Genomic DNA, 20,986 nt, shown 5'->3' with positions numbered 1-20,986 from the left:
ATGCATGTGTTGTGCCTGGGTGATCACTGTAGGTCCCTTCTGACTGAAATATTCTGCTGTATTGCTCTGGCCCTGTAGGGCAGCTGTCGTCTCATCTGTGGTCACTAGCGAGGGACATAGCAAACTTGGAAAAATACCTGTGTTGGTGCTAGATATAGTATTTTTGAACACTGCTTGAAAATTTGCTTGTGTTTTTTAAGAGTATTTGAAAATCAGGTTTGTGTGTTCATGTGTTTGGTAAATCTTACAGTTCTGACTTCAAATTAATGTCTGTGTGATCTGTACTGTTTTCTATTGTTTAAAAACATTAAAAATCAGAAGTGGTTTAAAGCAACAGAATTAGTTTTTAGTTTATCAAAATTTAAGCTTAGGCAAGTGGCTTAGGTCTTGAATACTTCTTCACCATTTCTTAGCCTCCAAATAAAGCACTTGAATTTGGCTGGATGTCTTGGTTGAACATTTTCTCAATTTACATGGAAGTCACATGGCAGCTGACTTACCTATTTGGGAGTCATCAGTTCTCAGTTTCTGTGCTTGTTAGTTTTAGCAAATCAGAATTGTACCACTTTTGCAAAACAATTCTGTGCTGTGCTGCTTCTGTCACAGAGAAAGAAATAATTTAAAACAAAGATGATAGTCCAGTATGTGTGCAATTTTTGCCTATGCATCCAGGCATCTAATAGTGGAATTGGAAAAAAAAAATCTGTTTACTGCTTCATGTAGAGGAACTTAGCAGGCTGGAGTAAGATATTCTTGGGTCTTTTGTTCTATTGATTTTTGTAATCCTATATCTCCTTTGTAAGTCACTAGAAGCAGCCTGAAATATCACATGCTGAGAATATTTCCTCCTTCCCTTGCCATACTGCCTCTCAGTAAAAAACAGAGGCTAGGGTAAAAGCAAGCAAGCCATTAGTTTACTCATAATACAAAGCTGAACTTCACTGTGAGACTCAGTTCCCATCTCTTCTGAATCTGGATATAAGGAAACAAGGGTACTATCTTTTCTCACAGCTATTCTGCTAGGAGAGTTTGGTAATGTGCTAAAATGAGGTAGGAGAAAGATGAAAAGTCATAAAAATGGGTTTAGATGTAAAGGACATTGAAAATTCACTACTGTAGCTTTTGTCATGTTAATAAACAGGGACTTTAAGGTTTTTTTCTTTGGTTCATGTTGCTAAAATGTTTGTGGTTCTACAAGAGTGTTTCTCAATTTTAACTGTGGATGTATTTTCATAATGCTACTAATAATGACATAGTTCATAAATACAGCCAACATAAACTATTTACTGTTGCTGCGTATGAATGAATTCCTAGCCATCAAGAAAGATTCTGACTAAAATATACAGCTTCAAATTAAAGAGTTTATGAAAGCTTACAGGTTTAAGGTTACTCATACAGCTTTGACTTGTCTGTATTGTGTAGATCCATAGTAATGTGTCCAAGTTCTAGTTTTCTTTATTGGATCTTTGTTTTGTTTTGTAGCATGGTTTGTGTTCTAAGAATAAACACATAGTACATGAGGCTTATTTCAGAGGTTGCTTGAGGTTCTGATTTGCAAAATCTTCAGAAATTTTGTGCAGTAACTGAAGCCAGTAACATATTTATTTTTTCTGAATACCTAACATGCTAAAATGCTAGGCACTCTGAAAAGTCTGTCTTTAAGCCTTGTACATGTTGGTATGAGCTGCCACAGTGTTGACATTAGTTTATGTGTATCAGTTCTTAATGCAAAATATGAATATTATAATATAATATAATATGAATATTATAAAATATGAATATTAGTCCTACTTCCCTCAATGGACTGCTAGGAAGATAAATTTGTTAATGTTTGTAGAACACTGCTAATTTAAGTGGTAATGTGTAAAGTCTATGAAGAAATTGGTATTTCTGTGTTAAAAAGAACCAAGACTTTGCTGTAGTGCAGGAATTGGTGAATAGGCAGTGCACAGGCTGTGGCTGCACTGCAGTCCAGAGATAAGGGTTGCAGTTTATATAAGTTTATCTTACCTACTTGAAGCTGATTAATATAGGAACAGGTGGTGTGTACACAGAAAAGAGGGTTCAGCCCACATTACAAAACCTTGTGCAAGAGTGTGTAGGAATTACTTCTTTGTGTGGTTTCAGCTCTTCCACAGTGTAGCTGTAGGTTTTATCACCATCAAATGCAGGTGTTTCAGAGCTAACTCTAGCAATTGGTTCTGCTACAGGGTTTCATAAGGCAGCATATCTTATGTGTTTATCAATCTTACTTTATGTCAGTTTGGTACAGTAAGACTGGCCTGTCCTAGGGTAAAATGGTGTGAACTAAAGAACTCTGACCCAGGGGACTAGTGTATGGTTGGATGGGAAACCTACTTTGGGATATTTTCTGGTTTTTGGGAGGTTGAATCTGCAGGTTTAATGGCCTGTTAACACAGGGTTTAGGAGCAAACTAGCTTCTAAATAGTTACCAACTTCTCACAGATGCAGTGCTTTATGTGGATTTTTCTGTGCTCTTAGGAGAGTAAACGTGAGAAACAAATGTTTCAGGTCACCGGGAGTAGAAAAGTGCAGCTGGCAGCTTGTCTGGAGATACTGTGCTTATTTGGTTAAATATATAGATTGGTCTTAAGTGTTTGTCTTAGATGCTGTTATCTTTACTTTCATACTGTACTTTAGGTTAGGAAGGAATGATTTTGCGGAAATGTGAACTGGAATTCTAAGGCTGAAATATTTTCCAGTCAGAGTTTGTTGTTAAAAACAGTGCTCTGAGCCTCCTTTCAGTTTACACTGAGGAAGTTAATGTATGTGGTTAATCTTATGATTAGGTAATTTCAGGGTTCAGGCATCAATAATTGCCCTTTGTCTTACCAGAAGTTTTTTCTTTTGATAATTGTCTCATCAGTCTTGTTCTCCCTTTCAGATGTGGTGAAGAGCCTCTATTTTCCCCTGTCTGGTATATAGTGCCTTAAAAAATGGGGTTTGGAGGTGACCTGAAGTATTCTCATGATGCTTTATTAAAACTGCAAGACTGGGAACTACGACTGCTGGAAACAGTGAAGAAATTTATGGTAATGAGAGTAAAAAGTGATAAAGAATATGCGTCCACTTTACAGAATCTTTGTAACCAAGTAGATAAAGAGAGCGCTTGTCAATTGGATTATATCAGCAATGTGTCCAAGGTAAGTCTGAAGTTTGAATTTGGAATATCCTTGGCTTTTGGGTTTACTTTTATTTTTTTGGTTTGAGTTGGATTCCTGTCCATTCAGTTTCTTGAGAGTTAATGTTGACAAAGTATTTAAAATGGATTATTTTAATTTGTCAGTGAAATATGCATAAGTTGAGCTCTAGTCTTGCTTTGAAAAAAAATAACTGAATGAGAATCAATGCTGATTCTTGAAACTCAGTATTTTACATAAATGGGTTGAGCCTGTCTCTTTGTTTAATGCTTTGAAAATCAAGTATGCTATAGTAAACTTTTCTTTTAAGATAGGAACTATTGTTTATGCTATATAGAATTTGTGACAGAAATAGAAAAATGCCAGGAAACCAAGGCAAAGCCTAGCATTCCAGCTGTTACTCACACTGCAGCATGTGTTGTAAGAAGAAAACATTAATTCAGGATGTTTCTCATAATTGTGAGGTTTTGTATTCTGTTTAAAGGAACTATGTTGACTTTTTTAAAAGGTAAGGCTATTCTCCAAATTACTGGTTTTTAGATTTAGAGTAACTCCAAGTAAATGTAATAATTAAGCAAACGTCCCTTATCACCTGTTTGAAAGTTTTACTCCAGACCTGGAATCTCTACTGGCAAGAGAAGACTATTCTGTTTTGATGGCTTATTCGGTTCTTGGCCCTTGTTCTGTAGCAGAGGTTACACAGTCCATTCAGTCTGGAGTGAATCCTCATTTTCTCTCTGCAGGAAACACCCTTTCTGGGTCAGGTTAAATTTCAGACAAAGCAGTTTTTATGTCATGGGCTTATTGGATGGCTGCTTGGACAGCCCATGACATAAAAACATGGCTGTGGTGCAGCATTAGGAACAGAAGTGCTCCTTGTGCGGCAGGATGGATGTATACAGGGTTAAAGTGGCTGTGTGTGACTTGGAGGCTGTGCTGATATAGCTGGGCTACTTCAGCACTGTTATATAAACTGCAGTGTTCATGTATAACATGTTCTGTTGTTGCTTCCCTCCCTCACAATAATTCTTGCCTTGTAAATTGAAATACTGCCCTTGTTTTTCATTGGCACAGAGCATTTAGCATTATAAGGTTTAAACGATCATTAACCTTCACATAGGTATCTCAGTCTAGGACAGATCCTGTTAATAACATGAGCATTTCTTGTGAGCAGATAAATCAAAAAAATCTGGAGATCTGACTTAAGCCATCTTCTTTTTGCCTTGAAAAGAGGTATACATGTCACATTTTGAAATCTTGTTTTGAATGAAGGCGCTCAAGTTGTCCTTCAGCATCATTTTCATTCCCTTTTTTTTCCTCTTAAGGAGGTGTAATTTTTCAGTGTTGCATCTCTGATTTCTATGTTTTCTCTCTTTTCCACATTTTAATAGCAAAAATATTCATATGGACTGGCTGATCTATTATATGGGCTTGCCTTATAATTTCACTGACACCTTGGATTTTGCAGTTCTGTAGTGACACTTTATGTTACTAGTTTTGGCAGTTAAAAAGCCTGAATTATTGATTATTTAATAATCTCATTCTAATTTATTTTCATCTTTTGTGATACTTTTTTCTCTCTTCCTGACATTTTACAAAACCAAAGAATGATGGAAGTATGGGAAATAAGTCAAGTTTCTTACATCTTTTAAGATATAAAATACCTGTTTTTGTTATTATGGTATTATTTGGCATTTTGTGGCATTAAAACCCAATAGCAAGCTGTTTAATTTTTAATGGGTTTTGTTTTGTTGGTTTTGTTGTTGTGGTTGTTTGTTTTGTTTTGATTTGATCTCTAAATGGACAGTAAGAATGAGCACTTAGAGAGAAATGGTGTTTGGGAAAATCTGTCTTCTGTTTTTTTTTCATGTGGAAACAACAAACTTGCTGGAAGGCATGGTAGCAGGAACTGGTAACGCTAGAAAAGGGGTGTTTTTAACAGCTTCCCGACTGCTCTTTTATGTGTGTATATGTCTGAAAAATAGTGTTAAAACAAACAATAATGTATTTTACTGCATTTGTTGAACTGTGGTCATTTTTTTGTGAAAGGAAATGCTCTTTACCTTTTCTGCTGTTCCAACCCAGCTTTTTTGTCCCATATAAATCTCTGTTATTGAAGCATTTTCATGTCACCTTCTCCTAATTTAAAATAATAAAAACACAGCACAGAAACCCCACTTTACTGATATTTCCTTATGGAAACATCACTTTCCTCTTTTCCTGATGGAAAGAGTGATGTGAAGAGCAGGGAAGTACATGATTTTTTTTTTTTAATAGAAAGGGAAGTAATTGCTATGTTTCTGGCTTATTTAAGCTCATTTAGTGAGTTATGAACTAAGCATTTCCTTAGAATACCTGTACTATTGAAAAATGCTTTTGGTGTGATTTTTCAGGATTCAAACAGTAGTTGTTTCATCAGTAACAAATCAGCCTTGCAGAAAATGGATGATTCTAACTACATTTTCACCTCTGAGAGCACTTTCATGAACTCTTCTGCAACCAGAAAGGCCCACTCTTTTCACAAGTGTTCAGTGCTGTTTTATCCTATGCAGCTTTGCAGTATGACTTCTGAAATGGTCTCCAGCCACAGCAGGAAAGCTTTAGGCCTTGACATTTTATAACATCACACTTTAAGCAGTCCAGATATCTCTGTGCCAATCTGTGGGACATTTACAAGCTGGAAGAAATGTTAAAGATAGTCCAGTATGTAGGGGAGTCAATTGTCTTCTGTTCTGTATAATCCAGTCTCTGTTGCAGCATTGTCATGTAGAGATGGAAATATTAGGTATATATGTTTGTATACAGGATATAAAGAAACTCCAAAGCTAAGAAACAAATTTTTTTCTAAAGTTTTTATCTCAGATTAAGAGCCAAGATAAATGCAAATAGAACTCTTATGCTAGGTGTCTTCACAACCTTGTAACTCTGTGGCATGTAGCCACTCTGAAATCTTAGCTATAGCACAGCATTCATTGTCAGGGAGTTATCTTTAAGGAATCCAGTGTATGACAGCAATCTTGAGGGTAACCAAGGTTTTATTTGTACTGAAGTTTAATTTCACGTTTGTGTCTCTGGTATCTGTAGATGTATATCTGTATTCAAAGCCACTCACAGCACGTTAAGCTGTCCTGAAAACTGACAGAATGACCGAGCAAGCTCTTAAAGCAAGGGTACAGAGTGATGCTGGGTTACAGTGACAGATGGGTGTTGTATCTGTGCTTTGATACTGGTGGCCTGACTGATGCTGCTGTGTGAAGCAGCTGATGTAATGGTGTCCTCTTAAACCACCACCCCTCAAATGCATATTGCTGTCAGGTATTCAGACAAAGGTGGAAGTCAGCTTGGGCAGAGCAACTATGGGGGGAAACTGGAGGACAAAGGATGTTGGAACGTGGTTGTCAGGGATGTTAGGGGTATATTTAAAAAAAATAAGGCTGCAGTGCTTTCTTTGGTGTAGAGAAATACCATGACAATGCTGAAGGGTGAATATTCAATACTGTATTTTTCTCTCTGGTGCTTTTTTATGATTTTATGAGTGAGATTGAGGCATGATTTTCCTGTTGCAGGAGGATCTTGAATGCATTTGGGTAAGCTTAAAATGATTTGCTTTACTGAATTTTTTTAAACAATGATGCATCTTTTCCCACAGTTCTTATTAATTGTGTGGTTATTGTGAGCTGAAATAAATAAGTGCTTTTCTGTTCTGACTTTTTTATAGTCTTGGTTGCTTGTGGTACAGCAAACAGAACAGCTGAGCAAAATAATGAAGACACATGCCGAGGATCTTAATTCTGGGCCCTTGCATAGGCTTACAATGATGATCAAAGATAAGCAGCAAGTTAAGAAGAGTTTTGTAGGTGTTCATCAACAAATTGAAGCGGAGATGTACAAGGTATTTTATTCATCTGTGCTTGATAAGTAGATTATAATACTCATATTTAAAAATATTAAATTAGGAGTGGTTTTTTTGGGTTTTGTTTGTGCTGTGGTAAAAGCGTAGTGGGTGATATGTAGAATGTTTAGTTTAAATTTTAATCATTTTCTTCACAGATTTTCTTTTCCTGATAGTTGATAAGGCAAAGATGGAAAAGTTTCTTCCATGAATTTCCGTGGACAGATGGAACTGGAAACGTTATTCTAGTAGAGGATAATGAATTCTTGTGTGACGCTTCTCTATTCCATCTATTTTCCTGTTCTAATTCCACTTTAGACATTCATGGGACCAGGGCACTGTAAACTATTCTCAATGAGTGCTCTTGGCAGTCCAGACTCTTTTGGGAGGGGACAGGGTTCTAGTCCCTATTCTAAAATATAGAGCAGGTGTAAACTAAACATTGAGACTGCAGGTAAAACTCTTCAGAGTGTTTTCCATGACATGTCTGTTATCCTGCTTGTGTTCAAAGTGCTGTATCTTGTCAATAAAGCTGACAGAAATCACAGTTTCAGATGCTCTGGGGGAAATTTAGCTACAGATGTCAAAAATCAGAGCAATAGTCTGAAAGGTCTACTGAGAGAAGGAAAAGCACTGTTTCTTCTTTCTTCCAGCAGAGAATTTGGGATTTGAAGTAGTGTAATTAAATTTTAAATCTGAGTAAAGCAGAAACACTGTCACGGATTGATGAGTAAAAGATTCTTGGGTCAGTTCTGAGAAGAATTTGGAGCTATTCTGTATTTAAACTAAGACTATTTTAAGTTAAATACATTGGCTCTAATAAGATTGCTTCCATAATATGCTAGAATCCTGGCATCTTCTTCAGGAAGGGACTATGGGGATGTCTTTTTTGATGCACGGTCAGTAGGCTGTCATTATCTGATAAAACTTCAAGCCAAATGACCACTTACTGCTGCTTACGAATTGGTGCACCTCAAAAAAGTCAGAATGGAAGAAGAGGAAAAACTGGAAGCATGTGTTAGAAATAATAGAAGCTGTAAAGAATTGCAGAAAGAGAAAAAGAAAGATGAGAAGGAAAGGCTGAATGGAGTAAGAGTGCTGTAAGCTCAGGTATACTTTGAAAAGAGACTATGCAATGTTCTGTTGTCTGTTAATAGACCAAACTCTAATAGAGCCTCTTATAAAATAGTTTTTTAAAATAAGATTTTTCCAAAAAACCATAATGCATACTGAGCACTTGCCAAATGATTATTACAAACCATATTAACTTTATTTTATTATGGGTTGCATAGCCACGAAGGTATTTTGCATCCTGCTGATTAAGCTTGCATTGTTGTTTGGTTAAAGGTTTTTTGGGGTTGTTTTCTTTTTTTCCTCTTCCTGAATTTGCAAAGAAGTATTTGAATAGCATTCTCCTATTGTTAGCTGACACTGTTCAAGGTTTTGTGTACCTGGAGCACTCTAAGAATGAATCCCTGAAATTCAAAAGACTTCTGATGTTTTGTGGTATTATTTCTGATTGTTATGCACAGAGGTAAAATGTCAATTATATCTCAATACAGTATGGAAAGTTTGTGAACATCAGTGTCTGTGCAGCTCCTATTTTTAGGATAAGATGGCATAAAAATATGTTTAGTTGAAATGGATATATGTCGTCCTTTCTTATTCTAGGCACCTCTACAATGAGTAATCTTACGGGGCAGATTCTTAAGAATAGTAAATAGCATGGCTTTTGCACAAATGTAGTGGACTTGTAGATTTATTCCAGTTTCCATTAAGATGTTGAATAATTTTCTTTCTTCATGAAATTTGAAGGGGAAAAAGTAGAGTACTGTGCTAATTAGGTGGATAAGACCTTTTGAAATAAAAATGGAGTTTAAAGAAATCCTTGACTGTCTTAATTCCTTAAGTGTTCTTTGGGAACAGACATGCTCTTGGTGTTGGTTTTATCTGTTGGAAAAACACAATCTAGATTAAGAATCATAATGTAGATATTATAAAGGTTTCCTAATGCTAGTGCCCTGTTTTATTTTTCAGTTTTCTGTAAGAGAAGCTGTTCTTATTATTTATTTAGGTGTTCTTATTATTTAGATGTTCTTATTATTTGTCTTATTATTAGCTGGTCTTAATTACTTCCTAATTGCATCTTTTTCTCCATTTGTGATGATGTCTTTATGACAATTTGTATTTAAAGTTATGTCTCCTATATTGCCTCTATTGGTGTATAATAACAGCAGATGTGTATAATTAACAGATTGTAGAAATATGAGATGAGTGTATGTGATTGATGTGGAGAAAAGGTTCTGCCTTCAAATTAAATATTGCACAGTTGGCCCAAAAATAGAAGCTGTAGACAGCACTTTGTTGGATCTTTAACGAATTTCATAAAGTTTTCAGATGTTGATGAAAGTAGTGTTATCTGGGCCTTGCATCATGAAAAAAAGGGAAAATGGTGAACTTCAGCCTTCTTCCTGCCAGCTGCAGGAGGAACAATTTTTCAGTAGAATGAATTTCTTTTTCTACACATTCACTGAGAGGAGCGCTTCCATTAAAAGTAGTTAATAATTTCTCTTCCATGATTTTCCAGTTGATGTCTGTTATTCTGTTGGATTTTTTTTTTTGGTTGGAATTTTTTGTTTTTCTTACAATATATGGTAGGTGATTTGGTATTGTGATGGCTGGTTTTGTTTGCAAGTTCATTATTTGGGATTATTTCTGAACAGTGCACTACTTTTGTCACACACTGAATGAATACTGGCGGAAGAAGAGAAAACTTTAATTTTTTGGTCAAAAATGTTGTGTTCAGTGCTCAGTTTCATGGTAGATGTTTCTTATTTGGTTAGTTGCTTATGTAGTTGGGTTTTTGTTTGGGTTTGTTTGTTATAGGTTTGGTTTTCCTTTTAAGGGCTTAAATTTTACCATTGATAGATTATTTCATGACAAGTTACTGTTCCTTAGTCAATTGTAGGAAGTGTAATGTCTAAAAATTTTGCTTTTTATTAGGTGCAAAAGAAATTCCTTCCTTTGCATAGGACATTCTAAGGCAGTATGATTTATTAAGCATATTTTTGATTTTTTTTGCCTTGTAATTGGAATAGAATATTGTTGATGATTAGCTGGATTTTCTAAATATTTTTAATTACATTGATGTGAATGGGGATTTGTGTCTTAGGCCTCTTACTTAATTCGATGCATTTATTGATTTTGATTTCACGCCATGTAATGTACACCATGAAATTTGCACCATGTAATATCCTTTTAAGATTTTTCTCAATCCAGTGGAAAGTGTAGCATCCTTATTTTGGATAATAAATTCTGTTAATTCTGTGTTACTAATGCTAATTTTTTTTTTAATATGGTGAGAATAAGTATTTTTAATGCTTTTAATATTTCCCTTTGTTAAAGGTCACAAAGACAGAACTAGAGAAACTTAAATCTAGCTACAGGCAGCTAATAAAAGAAGTAAATTCTGCCAAAGAAAAGTATAAAGAAGCTGTGGCTAAAGGTATGATTTACTTCATTTTGTATATTTATTAGTGCCTTTTTCAAATCTGCTAAAACTCTGACAATGAAATAAGGTAATTTTTTTATTTTGAGCTGCTTGATTACAATATAAAAGATAATTTAGTATCTTAAGTAAGCCAGGCTGATTGTCATCATGTATGTTTGGTATAACCTCTTAAAAATTAATTAACTATAAATGGTGATTCTTCTAAGTTCTTGTAGCGGCCCTTCAGTGGATATTTTTGAAATCTGAAATTGCTCAGATGGACTCTGGTCTCACCTGTATTGTAGCTACAGCCTACTTACCTGTGAATTATTATTGTTGCTACAGTGGCATCAGCATCAGTTCTTGTCAGTGTAACACATCAAACCCTTGTCAACTTCATCTAAAAGAGGAAAATAAGTCATTTGCACACAGAGATTGTTTTTTTTTAGGGAGTGATGTGCTCAATCTGCATGGATTTTGATTCCTGTTGAATTGTGCTTGAATAATGAGATAAAAAAGAGCTGTTGTTCTATTATGTATTGAAATATTGTGCTAATAGTAGTTCTTATGTGTCCTTCTTAGATTTTATTTTCTTCCTTTAGTGAAAACTGACTGGCAGTATGTAAGTGCAATTCCAAGATCCATCTTAAGGTTTTGTATGAGTGTCTGAATCACAGTTTATCTTCTTGGTTCTGTTTTAGTACAATTATAGTAGCTGTCAGGGAGGAGAGATTTTTCTTTCAAATTTGTCTCAAATTTGGACAAAACAGCAGGAGATAAGAAGTTATGCTTAGCACTGTTGAACTTTTACTGTTCTTTTTCTTTTACTGAAGTTCATAAACACTTAAAAATAAAAATGCATACTTTGATGTCAGTTTCATCCAGTTCCATGTTTTCTGTATGTAACTTAATTTGATTACTTGGTGTATTCTCAAGTAACTACTTAGCATTGCAATATGTAGTATGTATCACGGAAAATATAATGGGATGTTCGGATCTTAGTATGTTATTTTTAGCCTGTTTTATCCTCTCTTCCTGTTACTAATTTGGTCACTCTCTATTCCTGAAGCACCATACTTTCCCACTGGAATATAGGAGTGTTTTGTCTGTCAGCAGCTGTGATGTTTTGATGTGGTTTTGATTAACTGAATTAATATTTCTTCAGATAGACAGCAAACATAAATTATTTTTAAGACACATATCTCCTATGGTTTTCTTTGACCTTCTCTTTCAGGCTTTTATCTAATATTTGTCTTATATAATTCATACTTAATTTAATTTCTGGTAAAATCTTGCTTTGATAAACACTGATGCCCATAAAAATATTTTTCTCCCAAAAGTTGCAGAATTGCTTCTCTCCATCCCAGGCTCTGTTCCTGTTTGTAAATATTTGTGCATTTGATGAGCTACTACAGTTTATTAGTTGCAGGTCAGCTGGGCTGCTTGAATTTTTCTAAGTCATGGTATTTCTGAGCTTGTAGGTTGTCAAGCTGGTTTGCTGGTGAAATGAAAAGTTAGGGAAGTCTTAAAATTACAATGCTTCATTACAAGGTATTTATTCAGTAAGCTAAGCTTATCCACATTATGTGCCATTAAGGTATATTACTTTTGTTAATGTACAAACTGTTTCAGTCTTTCAGGATTTGAAGAATTATTGAAAACAAGAGAAGAAATAGTGCTTACCAGAACAGTGGGAGGGCATAAATAAGTATTGAAAATAAGCTGAAAACAATTTTGTTAAAAAATGAAAATCTTTTGACATCAACTCTTGCAAGTAATATGTTAAAAAAAGCCCATCCAGGTTCATTTATGTAAAATGTTGTTTTAAACAGAATCTCTTCCTCTGAAAGGACTGTACAAGTCTTTAAGACAGTGACTGGCCTTGCCTCTCTGGAGGCAAAGGGGAAAACTGCCTCTTAGGACATAGAATTTTAGCTTTACCCTGGGGGTTACGTACAAGTTCGTGCAACACCTGTACGAGCTGGTCCCCAGGAAAAGAATGAAAATCACACAAAGTAGTCTGACAAATGTCTCTGTTTTGCAAGAGTAGTGATTTTGAAATGTAGTATCTTTTTCTGCTTTGTTTTAGAATAGCAAAGCTGCTTTCTGGTGAGAGAGTAGGTTTGTTAAACCTAATAGTGAAAGAGGTACAATTGGTTCTTCAGCATGTGAAGACAGTTGCTTCCTAGTTTTCTAGTTGAGTTAGTAAAAGTGATGTTAAGCTCTGGGCTAAACACACATGGTAGAGGATATTAACTGATAAGGGTAAAGGCTGGCAAAGTTTGTACAGTTAAAAGTTTGTACATAACATCACTTTTCAAGTGATATGATTTTCTGGAATCAGGAAGTAGTCTCAGGTAAACTTGAATGTCTGTGTGTGATACTTTGCACCATGAAGTGGGTAGTCCCTTTGAATCAATGGCACCCTGATGCAGGGTTACAGGTGTTTTCGTTTTTTGGTGAAAACACTAGGAGGACCATTGGAAAATTAGTAAGTGTTAAGGACTGAATAATAATACTGGTTAGTTACAGGTTTTGTTAGTGTTTGAGCAATGGGTAAAGCATGTGGTGGGAATTTTTGGATAGTTTTTTAGTCGGGAAAAGGGAATTGGTTTCTGAAAGAATGCAGGAGCTTCATTATGGAAGACTTTGTGCTGTCGAGATTTGGAGGAAGGTGAAAGCATGTGAGATTGTGTCCCAGGAGCTGTTCTGGGGAACCCTCTACTAGCACTGCTTCTGCTTGTGCCCCAAGGGAAGCAGTGGGACTGTTGTGTTGCAGAGGGAGTACCACTGAGACTTGGCTGCCGCTTCCACCTTGGGCTGGTTTGCACTGCCTTGTTGTGGCCACCAGTGTCTGCCTAATGGCTCAATCAGAAATGGCTGATTTATTTTGTTTGTTCTAGCCCTTACCCCAGTAAGTCATGCATAGCTGCTTCTTTCTGGACCAGTGATTACCATAGGAATCACAAATGCAGTCTGGTTGGTTTTTCTTGTGCATGGAGGCTCCAGGTGTCAGGCAGTCTGGTTGATGTTCGTCATTTGCATGATAATTTTCTGCCCTTTTTTCCCCCAGACGTTCATTCTTATGTTTTTTAATGTATGGTAAGAGATAACAGGCAGAGAGAGGATGAAGTCAGCAAGCTGAACTAGTCCAGTGCCTCTTAAATGAGGCGTGCTTCAGGTTTTGGGACTCTGTGGACAGATTGGATGCAGTATTCTCTTCTGGATTAGAAAGCTTTGTTAAAAAAACTCCACAAAGTATGTGTAGTGGGAATGCAGAGCATGTTCCTTTGCAGAACTGGGTCATTGGAGTCATAAGGCATGCAGGGGTCTTTGGAACAAATATAAGACAAGAGCTTGTTATATTATTTTTCTTTAATGAAATTGACAGCCCTGTGAAACATTCTGTATGTGCGATACTGACAAAACATAGTGTGAACATCTTCCAACAGCAATCCAGAGTAACAGTCTCAGAGTGTATATGAGTCTGTGTTTACAGGGCTGTGCTAATCAGTGATGCTGAGTAACAAGGTGGTTAGAATGTGGCGTGTCGATGTTGCTGCTGTAGAAAAACACATCAAGCCAAAATTTGTGCCAGATGGAAAAACCATGATTTCACCAAAGAAGTCACAAATCCTATGAAATAATTTAATGAATGATGTATTAAGAATACAAAATAGAGACTGTAGGACAACTGTAAATATCAAGTGTGATATTTCATTACATTTTGAATCTCATTTGGTTGGATCAGTAACTGCTTCCACTTAAGTTTGCTGTTTGCACAATTATTTTTGTTTCTGCAGGATTGTGCATCTCTAAGTATAGTTTAGTGTGTCCATGGGGGTTTCAAATATTTTCATCCTTGAACCTTTTGATTAAGCATTACTTACTGCTGTATAAATAAGGGAATAATGATAACATGAAAGAATAATTTACTCAGTTCACTACAGGTTTTTAAAAAAGTGGAAGTGCATCAATAAAATTTAGCATCTGTTTTTGTAGCTTATTTTGGTGTTAGATGTTGAAGTGTGAAAGAGTTGCTCATATATCAGTAAATATTGCAAGTTGGAACAGAGCCAGTGTAGCTTTGGGAGGTTTATACTGAATTTTAATACAACATACTCTTTAGAAAAACTACAGTTTTTGTGTAAATACATTAATTACAGGTGTTTATTATAGTCTTACTCCTGGTTCATTACTGATTGAATGTAGAAAATATTTTGCAGTGCTCTTACGTGACACAGTGGGTCTGAAATAAACAGTAAAGGAAAAATACATGGATTCTAAGTATTTAATACCATAATTTCATTTTATGCTGCTACAGCAACATAAAGAATATTTCATTACATTTCTCTAGGCTTGTGTTCACTGACAACATTGTGATTTAGAGGAGCCTAGAAATATTAAGTGTACACCTACCACATTATACCACATTGCTTCTGATGTAAGAATGTTTTCCCTGCAACTCAGGTGATTTAATACGTCAGAATTGATGTGACTTCTGTGGCACATACTGAAGTTTCACAGCAGCATAAGCTCACATCTATGATAAATAAGGGAGCTGTTAGAAAGCTTTCATTATATCAAATTATTGTCCTACTATTTTTTGTAATGGCCAGAAGTGGTCAGAAAATACTTACTAGGTGGCTGGTGCATTCATTCTCAGATGCCTTTAAAATTGTTATTATACAGCTACATTTCCTGGTGGTATATGTTGCCTGGAGTTGTTGCTGCAATGAGGGAAACTCCTAGTAAGATTTTTTTTTTAAGCTCAGCTTTGACTGAAACTCTCATATTGTTAAGACAAAACAAGTAACACTGGCTGAACTGGTCTTGTCTTACAGAGGCCAGCAGCCTGCATAGATTTAAAATTAATGCTCTACTGCAAGTGTTTCAACACATATTTACTACCAGAGCTTTTGCTTGGAAGGGGTAGGGTTGTTTTTTTCTGTGTAAAATAAAGCTTCTAGAGCAGGAAACCCCAGGGAGTGCAAAGAGATTGTGGTGACTTCTTATGGAGTGTGAGACCAGCTTGGACATGCTGTTTCCTCTTAACACAGACATGCAGCACCAGGAGGTGCTTTCCTCACAGACCAGCAGGCACAGGACTGAGAATTGGCTAGAGGTGCTTAATAGCTTGCCCTGACAGTATCTGAGAGCAGTTCAAAATATAGAACATGCATGTTTGATATTTTTATGCTATGTTACTTACATAAGATTACGCTGATAGCTTTGGTGGACTGATTCTGTACTCAGAAGTTTAGATGTGGTATTCTGTAAATTTGAACTCTTTAAATATACACAAATAATTTTGGTGGTTTTTTTTCCCATTACAAAACTATTTATTATTTTCAGTCATTAATTTGTCAAGTCATAATTGGGAGAAACCTATCCTCTTCCCAGAAACTGGTTGAGTGGAGAAAGGAGTAAGTGATTTTATTTGTTGAAGAAATAGATTAATATAACAATCTTGCCAGACATAAAAAGGAGGAAGACCTTTGAGATTGAAGGTGAAGATCCTATCTTGTTTCTGTCTTTGTGATTTTGGTATTGTAAAACTTGTGTTAATTGAGACCACTCTGCATCTCTTGTTTTGCAGAATGATGATAAGGCTGGTCACCCACTAAACTTCTTAGCATGTTTCCAGAGACAGAGCTGACAGTCAAAGCTGTCCTAGTTTAATGGCAGCAGTTTGCATAAAAATTGCTTTGTAGAAAGGAATATTTAAAAGTCTAAACTGGGAGTGGAGTGGCTGGAGAGCAGCCCTGCAGAGGGAGACCTGTTGTGCTGGTGAATGGCCCACTCCACATCTGTCAGCAGGGTGACAGATGTCATCTGGGGTGCATCAAACACAGCACAAACAGAGAATCAGCAGTGGGATAGTCTTCTGTATTTAGTGCTTGTGAGGTCTCACCTGGAGCACTGAGAGCACTTCTGGGCCTCACTTGAGGAAGGGTGTGAAGGCACTGGGCTGCACCCAGAGCAGGGCAGTGGGGCTGGCGGAAGGGCTGGAAGGGCTGTCCAGTGAGGGGCAGCTGAGAAGTTGGGGTTTGTCCATCTTGGAGAAAAGGAGGCTGAGGAGTGACCTCACTGCTCTCTGCAGCCTCCTGGGGAGGGGAAGTGGAGAGGGAGGGAGGTGCTGATCCCTGTTCCCTGGGATCCAGGGACAGGACACATGGGAAGGGCTCATAGCTGTGCCTTGACATTAAGAAACATTCATTCATTGAGAGAGTGTTTGAACATTGGAACAGGCTTCCCAGAGAGGTGGGTGCCCCAAGTGTTTAACAGACATTTGGACAATGCCCTCCAAAACCCGCTTTATTTTTTTGCTATTCCTGAATTGATTGGGCAGTTCAACCTTGTAATTCTTGTAGGTCCCTTCCAATTGAAATATCCTAGCCTAGTTTTAGGGAAGTGAAGTTGGGCTCAGTATGGGAGTCCAAATGATTCAAAAGTCATGTCACTGGTGGTTTTTTTTGGATCAATAAGAACTATTGTATGAGGAAGTGATTTTCATAATCACCTATGGTATTTAGATGTTTCTAGCATTACAGTATGAAATATGTAATTTTATTAATTTGGATCAGAAAGGTCCTGAAATCACTTAAGTGGGTAGTACAGAACAATCAATTCCAGAGCAAGTTCTACAACCTGTGTCTTTCCTATTGCACAATAAAAATCTGGGAAATTGAACAAACTATGAGGAAATAGAACTGGAGAAGTAGAAGATTGCCTCCAAAAGCAGGGTGCAATTATTTTTTTCTCAAGAACTAACTGTAAGTTGTGTAATGTACTGTGTTTGGAATCAATTTCCGTAATTATACATTGTTACAGTGGTTTGATGTATAAAAGTAGTCTTTTTTCCCCCCACCATATCTAGGCTTTTAAATTACTTGCTGTAAGCTTAGTCCATACTAAAATTCAACTGAGATGAAGACCCTGTTCCACTCCAGTTTCAGTCTGTGGAGTAGCTGAGTCAAGTTTTATGATTCTCTCATGTAAAAATATTTTACTGTGTTAAAAAATTATGTTTCTAGAAAAAGAGCTATTTGAAAGCCACAGCCATCTCATCCATGCGTGTAAAGAATGTGTTCAGTGTGTTTGGTACTATAATGTAAGCAAATAATGTAATGGAGTGTTGTTTTCCAGGCACTATTAAATATTGCTCTGTGAAAAGGTGTGTCTCCAAAGTTGAAATAAATAAGGAAGTGACTGTATTGGACTTTTGGTATTGATAAACAAATGTAAAGACAGCAAAACACTCAGAAATGGTCTGTGTTGTTGAAAATGCTGGAAAAATGTGTAGATGGAAAGAAATGCAGTTCTGGAAAATTATTGAAAAACTGCAGTCATAAAGAATGGGAAATTCATTGTAGATCACTGTATGCATTGTCAGCTTTATAGTTTAGTGCTGGTATTTACAAAAATAAAAGTTTCTAAATCAAACTGAGGAAGAAAGGTTTGTTCTGTCTTAAAAATTATTACATGCTCAAGATTTCCATACTTATTCAGGGGAAGATTGTTACTTCCTTTAAAAAAAAAAAGAAAAATGAAAAATAGCAAAATTTCTGATTCTCTCCTTTTTTTCCATTTAAAAATATTCTGAAATCAAATAATGTGATACTTAGTGAGATTTTAATCCAGAAAATTGCAGCAACTCTGGAGCCAAGCTGCTTAGTGTTCTTTGGGACCTCACCTGTTCCCTCCTTAATCCTAACTCACAGGATCACTCCTTTGTCACCCCTCATCCATCTTGAGGCAGTGCTCCATGCACTCCAGCTGCTCTCTCATGTGAAGAGCAACTCTCTCCTTGACTTCCTGGACTGCTTTTCCCCAGGAGACTGAGCTCTACATTGCATAGCTCTGGTTCTGCCTCCGTGTTCCTGACAGCATCCTGGTCCTACAGCTGTGCGCAGACACCCAACTCACCACGTTTATCACCCCCACTGTGTGCAGGAATACACAGGAATTTCCAGGACCTCAACATGCCAGCATGTTGAGGTCCTGGAAAGGATTTATGGGACTTCTCACACTGGTGCTTTGCAGGGATCTTCTTGCCCACCTGCACCTCCTGTTTTGTTTTCTTTGTGATTGATCCCTTCCCATCTTACTGTGCCCTTTCCTTAGCAGTCTCCTTCCTCAGGACTGTAGGTCACCCTCTCCATCCTGTGTAGTTACTAGTTTAAAGCCCTCCTAATGAGGTCAGTCATCTTACTGACAAAAATACTTTTATTCTGCTTAGCAAGGGGCTTCCTGTCTTTCAAGCAGATGGTGGTCTGCAAAAATGGTCTCATGGTTGTGGAATATAGACCCAGGTGGCTGACACTGGTTCTGCAGCTACTTACCAGCCTGGATTGTCAGTGCTCTCCTTGCATCTTTTCTCTTCCCCGGCAGGATTAAGGAGGACACGGCCTAATCCCTTGTGCTTTTCATGTCTGCTCTTAGATCTCTGTAGTCACTTTTGGTACTGTCCAGGTTTCCCCTGGCAGCATCATTGCTACCCACATTTCTTATGACATTGCCTTTGCTCCTCTTCCCTGTACTTACCTATACCCAGAAATTTGGATGGGTTTGCTTTTTGCAGTGCCTGAACTACAAGACATGGTTATGCTCCTGACATATATTTTAGTCCTCAGTTTCTGTGGATTTTTAGCCACGGTTTTATTTATGTGAGATAAAGACTTTCTTCCTTCTTGTTATTTGTGTAGATAGTCACCTTGTCCTGTTTTTCATTTTGTTTGTCTGTTCCTACAATGTTAGCATATTTAAGGTTTCTCACTGTGTTTCTGTTGAAGGGATGTAACCATATATTGTGACATCAGATGTGTCATTGGCTCCTTTTGAAAACAAATTAAATTAATTGTCAAAAACTGGCCTTGTGTAATATTGTGTCATTGGTATGTCTACATGAGATGGCGTTCATTGTGTGCTGAAGCCAAAGGTCACATTTCAGTACTGGGACTATAAATCTAGATATTTAGTTTGTCTGTTGTGAGCTAAGCCTTTATAATGATCTCTGTTGAGTCTTTTATGAATACTTTATCATCACTTCAGAACGAAGGTCTTGCTGGAAGGAGTTGGAAAACCTGGGAAAACGGGGAAAAGCCTGAGCTCACTGGCATAATTATTTCTTTTAAAGCCAAAATATGTGTGAAAACTTTCTCTGTCTGCATTGTTTATTTCTTTAAGGTCAGCTTCCCTGAGTCATTTGGACTGTACATTGATGCTGATTTAAAAAAATATTAACATTATGAGCTAAAATTTTTCTCAGTTTTTTGTCCCATCCAGTATTTTTTCTTCTATTTTAGGTGATTATTAGGCCACAAGAGTCTAACAATTATGGTTGCAAGAATTTGGGATTGGCAAATCTGCCTTTTAATTGAAAATAGACTAAAACATTCTTTTCCTGGATGGCTGTGTTGTACTGTATGCAGTAAAATCTTAAATGAGTTTCTATTAGAAATTGGAATACTAGACTCCAGAATGAGTGAAAAAGAATGCCAGCCTTTTCTCTGTAAATATAAAACTTCCATAATTGAATTTTGCAAGCTACACAGTACAGTTTATGGTGTGACATATTGTATACCCATCAGTTTCTATTTACATTAAACAGTTTTGTCAACAGCTGATGGCAGTAGAATTATAATTATATCTATTTATGAAATTCATTGTAGAGATAAAGAAAATTGGATGTTTTCCTCTGTGCTAATTGACATGTAGAACAACTGTGTATGCTGCTTCACTGCATTTTGCTACTTTAAAAAATAAATTACAATATGAAAATAATACTGTAACTATGTTCCCTGAATTAAATATACATCCAAGGCTCTAATTTAAAGTTGAATGAATATGATAATTTGATTTATGTCACAATTAGTTGAGGTGTTCTTTGGAGGAATAATGTGTAGCAAAAGTGTTTAGTCCTTAAAACAGATGGAAAAATCAGATAGTTTAGATGCTAATGAGTTATTCTGAAGGAGATGTAGTATTACTAAATTGTGAGTTATTTGATAATTTTAGTGTAAATTTTCAGTTTAGTTTAGCTGTTGAAGGTGGTTTGCTGCAGTTTACAGGTCACAAGCCTGATGGTACATGGTATGATTTCAGATGTGCTAATATTTCATAAGCTGAAGACTGATAAGGAAGGTCTTTTAAACACATGCATAGACAACTTGTAGCTCTTAAACTACGACATATGGAGATAATTTTAGAATATTTGACCCAGGGGATGCTTGAGTATGAACAGGCAAACACAGAATAACCCAAGAAATGCTGCAGCATTTTTGCCTCTGCTACCACCTTGCCTGACTCTTCTGGCTTCCTGAACAGCATGGACTGGCAAGCAAAACATTTCAGCCTTGGCTTCCAATAGCTTTGTCCTCTCCTTTTTCATCCAGTCTTCATCCTCTAATGTACATGACCTGTACATGACCTGTTCCTTTC

General features: G+C 36.6%; 1 protein-coding gene across 4 annotated transcripts in view; it reads left to right on the top strand.

Annotated features, from left to right (window-relative positions):
• Window positions 1-20,986, top strand: part of FER (FER tyrosine kinase) — a 158,201-nt gene that overhangs the window by 15,395 nt on the left and 121,820 nt on the right. For all 4 annotated transcript variants that reach the window (XM_064735465.1, XM_064735467.1, XM_064735466.1 and 1 more), the window contains 3 exons: window positions 2,906-3,164; window positions 6,880-7,053; window positions 10,459-10,558. In XM_064735465.1, the coding sequence (XP_064591535.1) occupies window positions 2,958-3,164; window positions 6,880-7,053; window positions 10,459-10,558 (481 nt within the window). In that variant the 5' untranslated portion in view covers window positions 2,906-2,957. The remainder of the gene's footprint in view (window positions 1-2,905; window positions 3,165-6,879; window positions 7,054-10,458; window positions 10,559-20,986) is intronic.

This window comes from Zonotrichia leucophrys, chromosome Z (assembly GCF_028769735.1).
Source record: "Zonotrichia leucophrys gambelii isolate GWCS_2022_RI chromosome Z, RI_Zleu_2.0, whole genome shotgun sequence".
In the NCBI taxonomy this organism is placed as follows: Eukaryota; Metazoa; Chordata; class Aves; order Passeriformes; family Passerellidae; genus Zonotrichia; species Zonotrichia leucophrys.
Note: the sequence above shows the minus strand (reverse complement) of the source record. Positions and strands in the feature narration are given on the sequence as shown.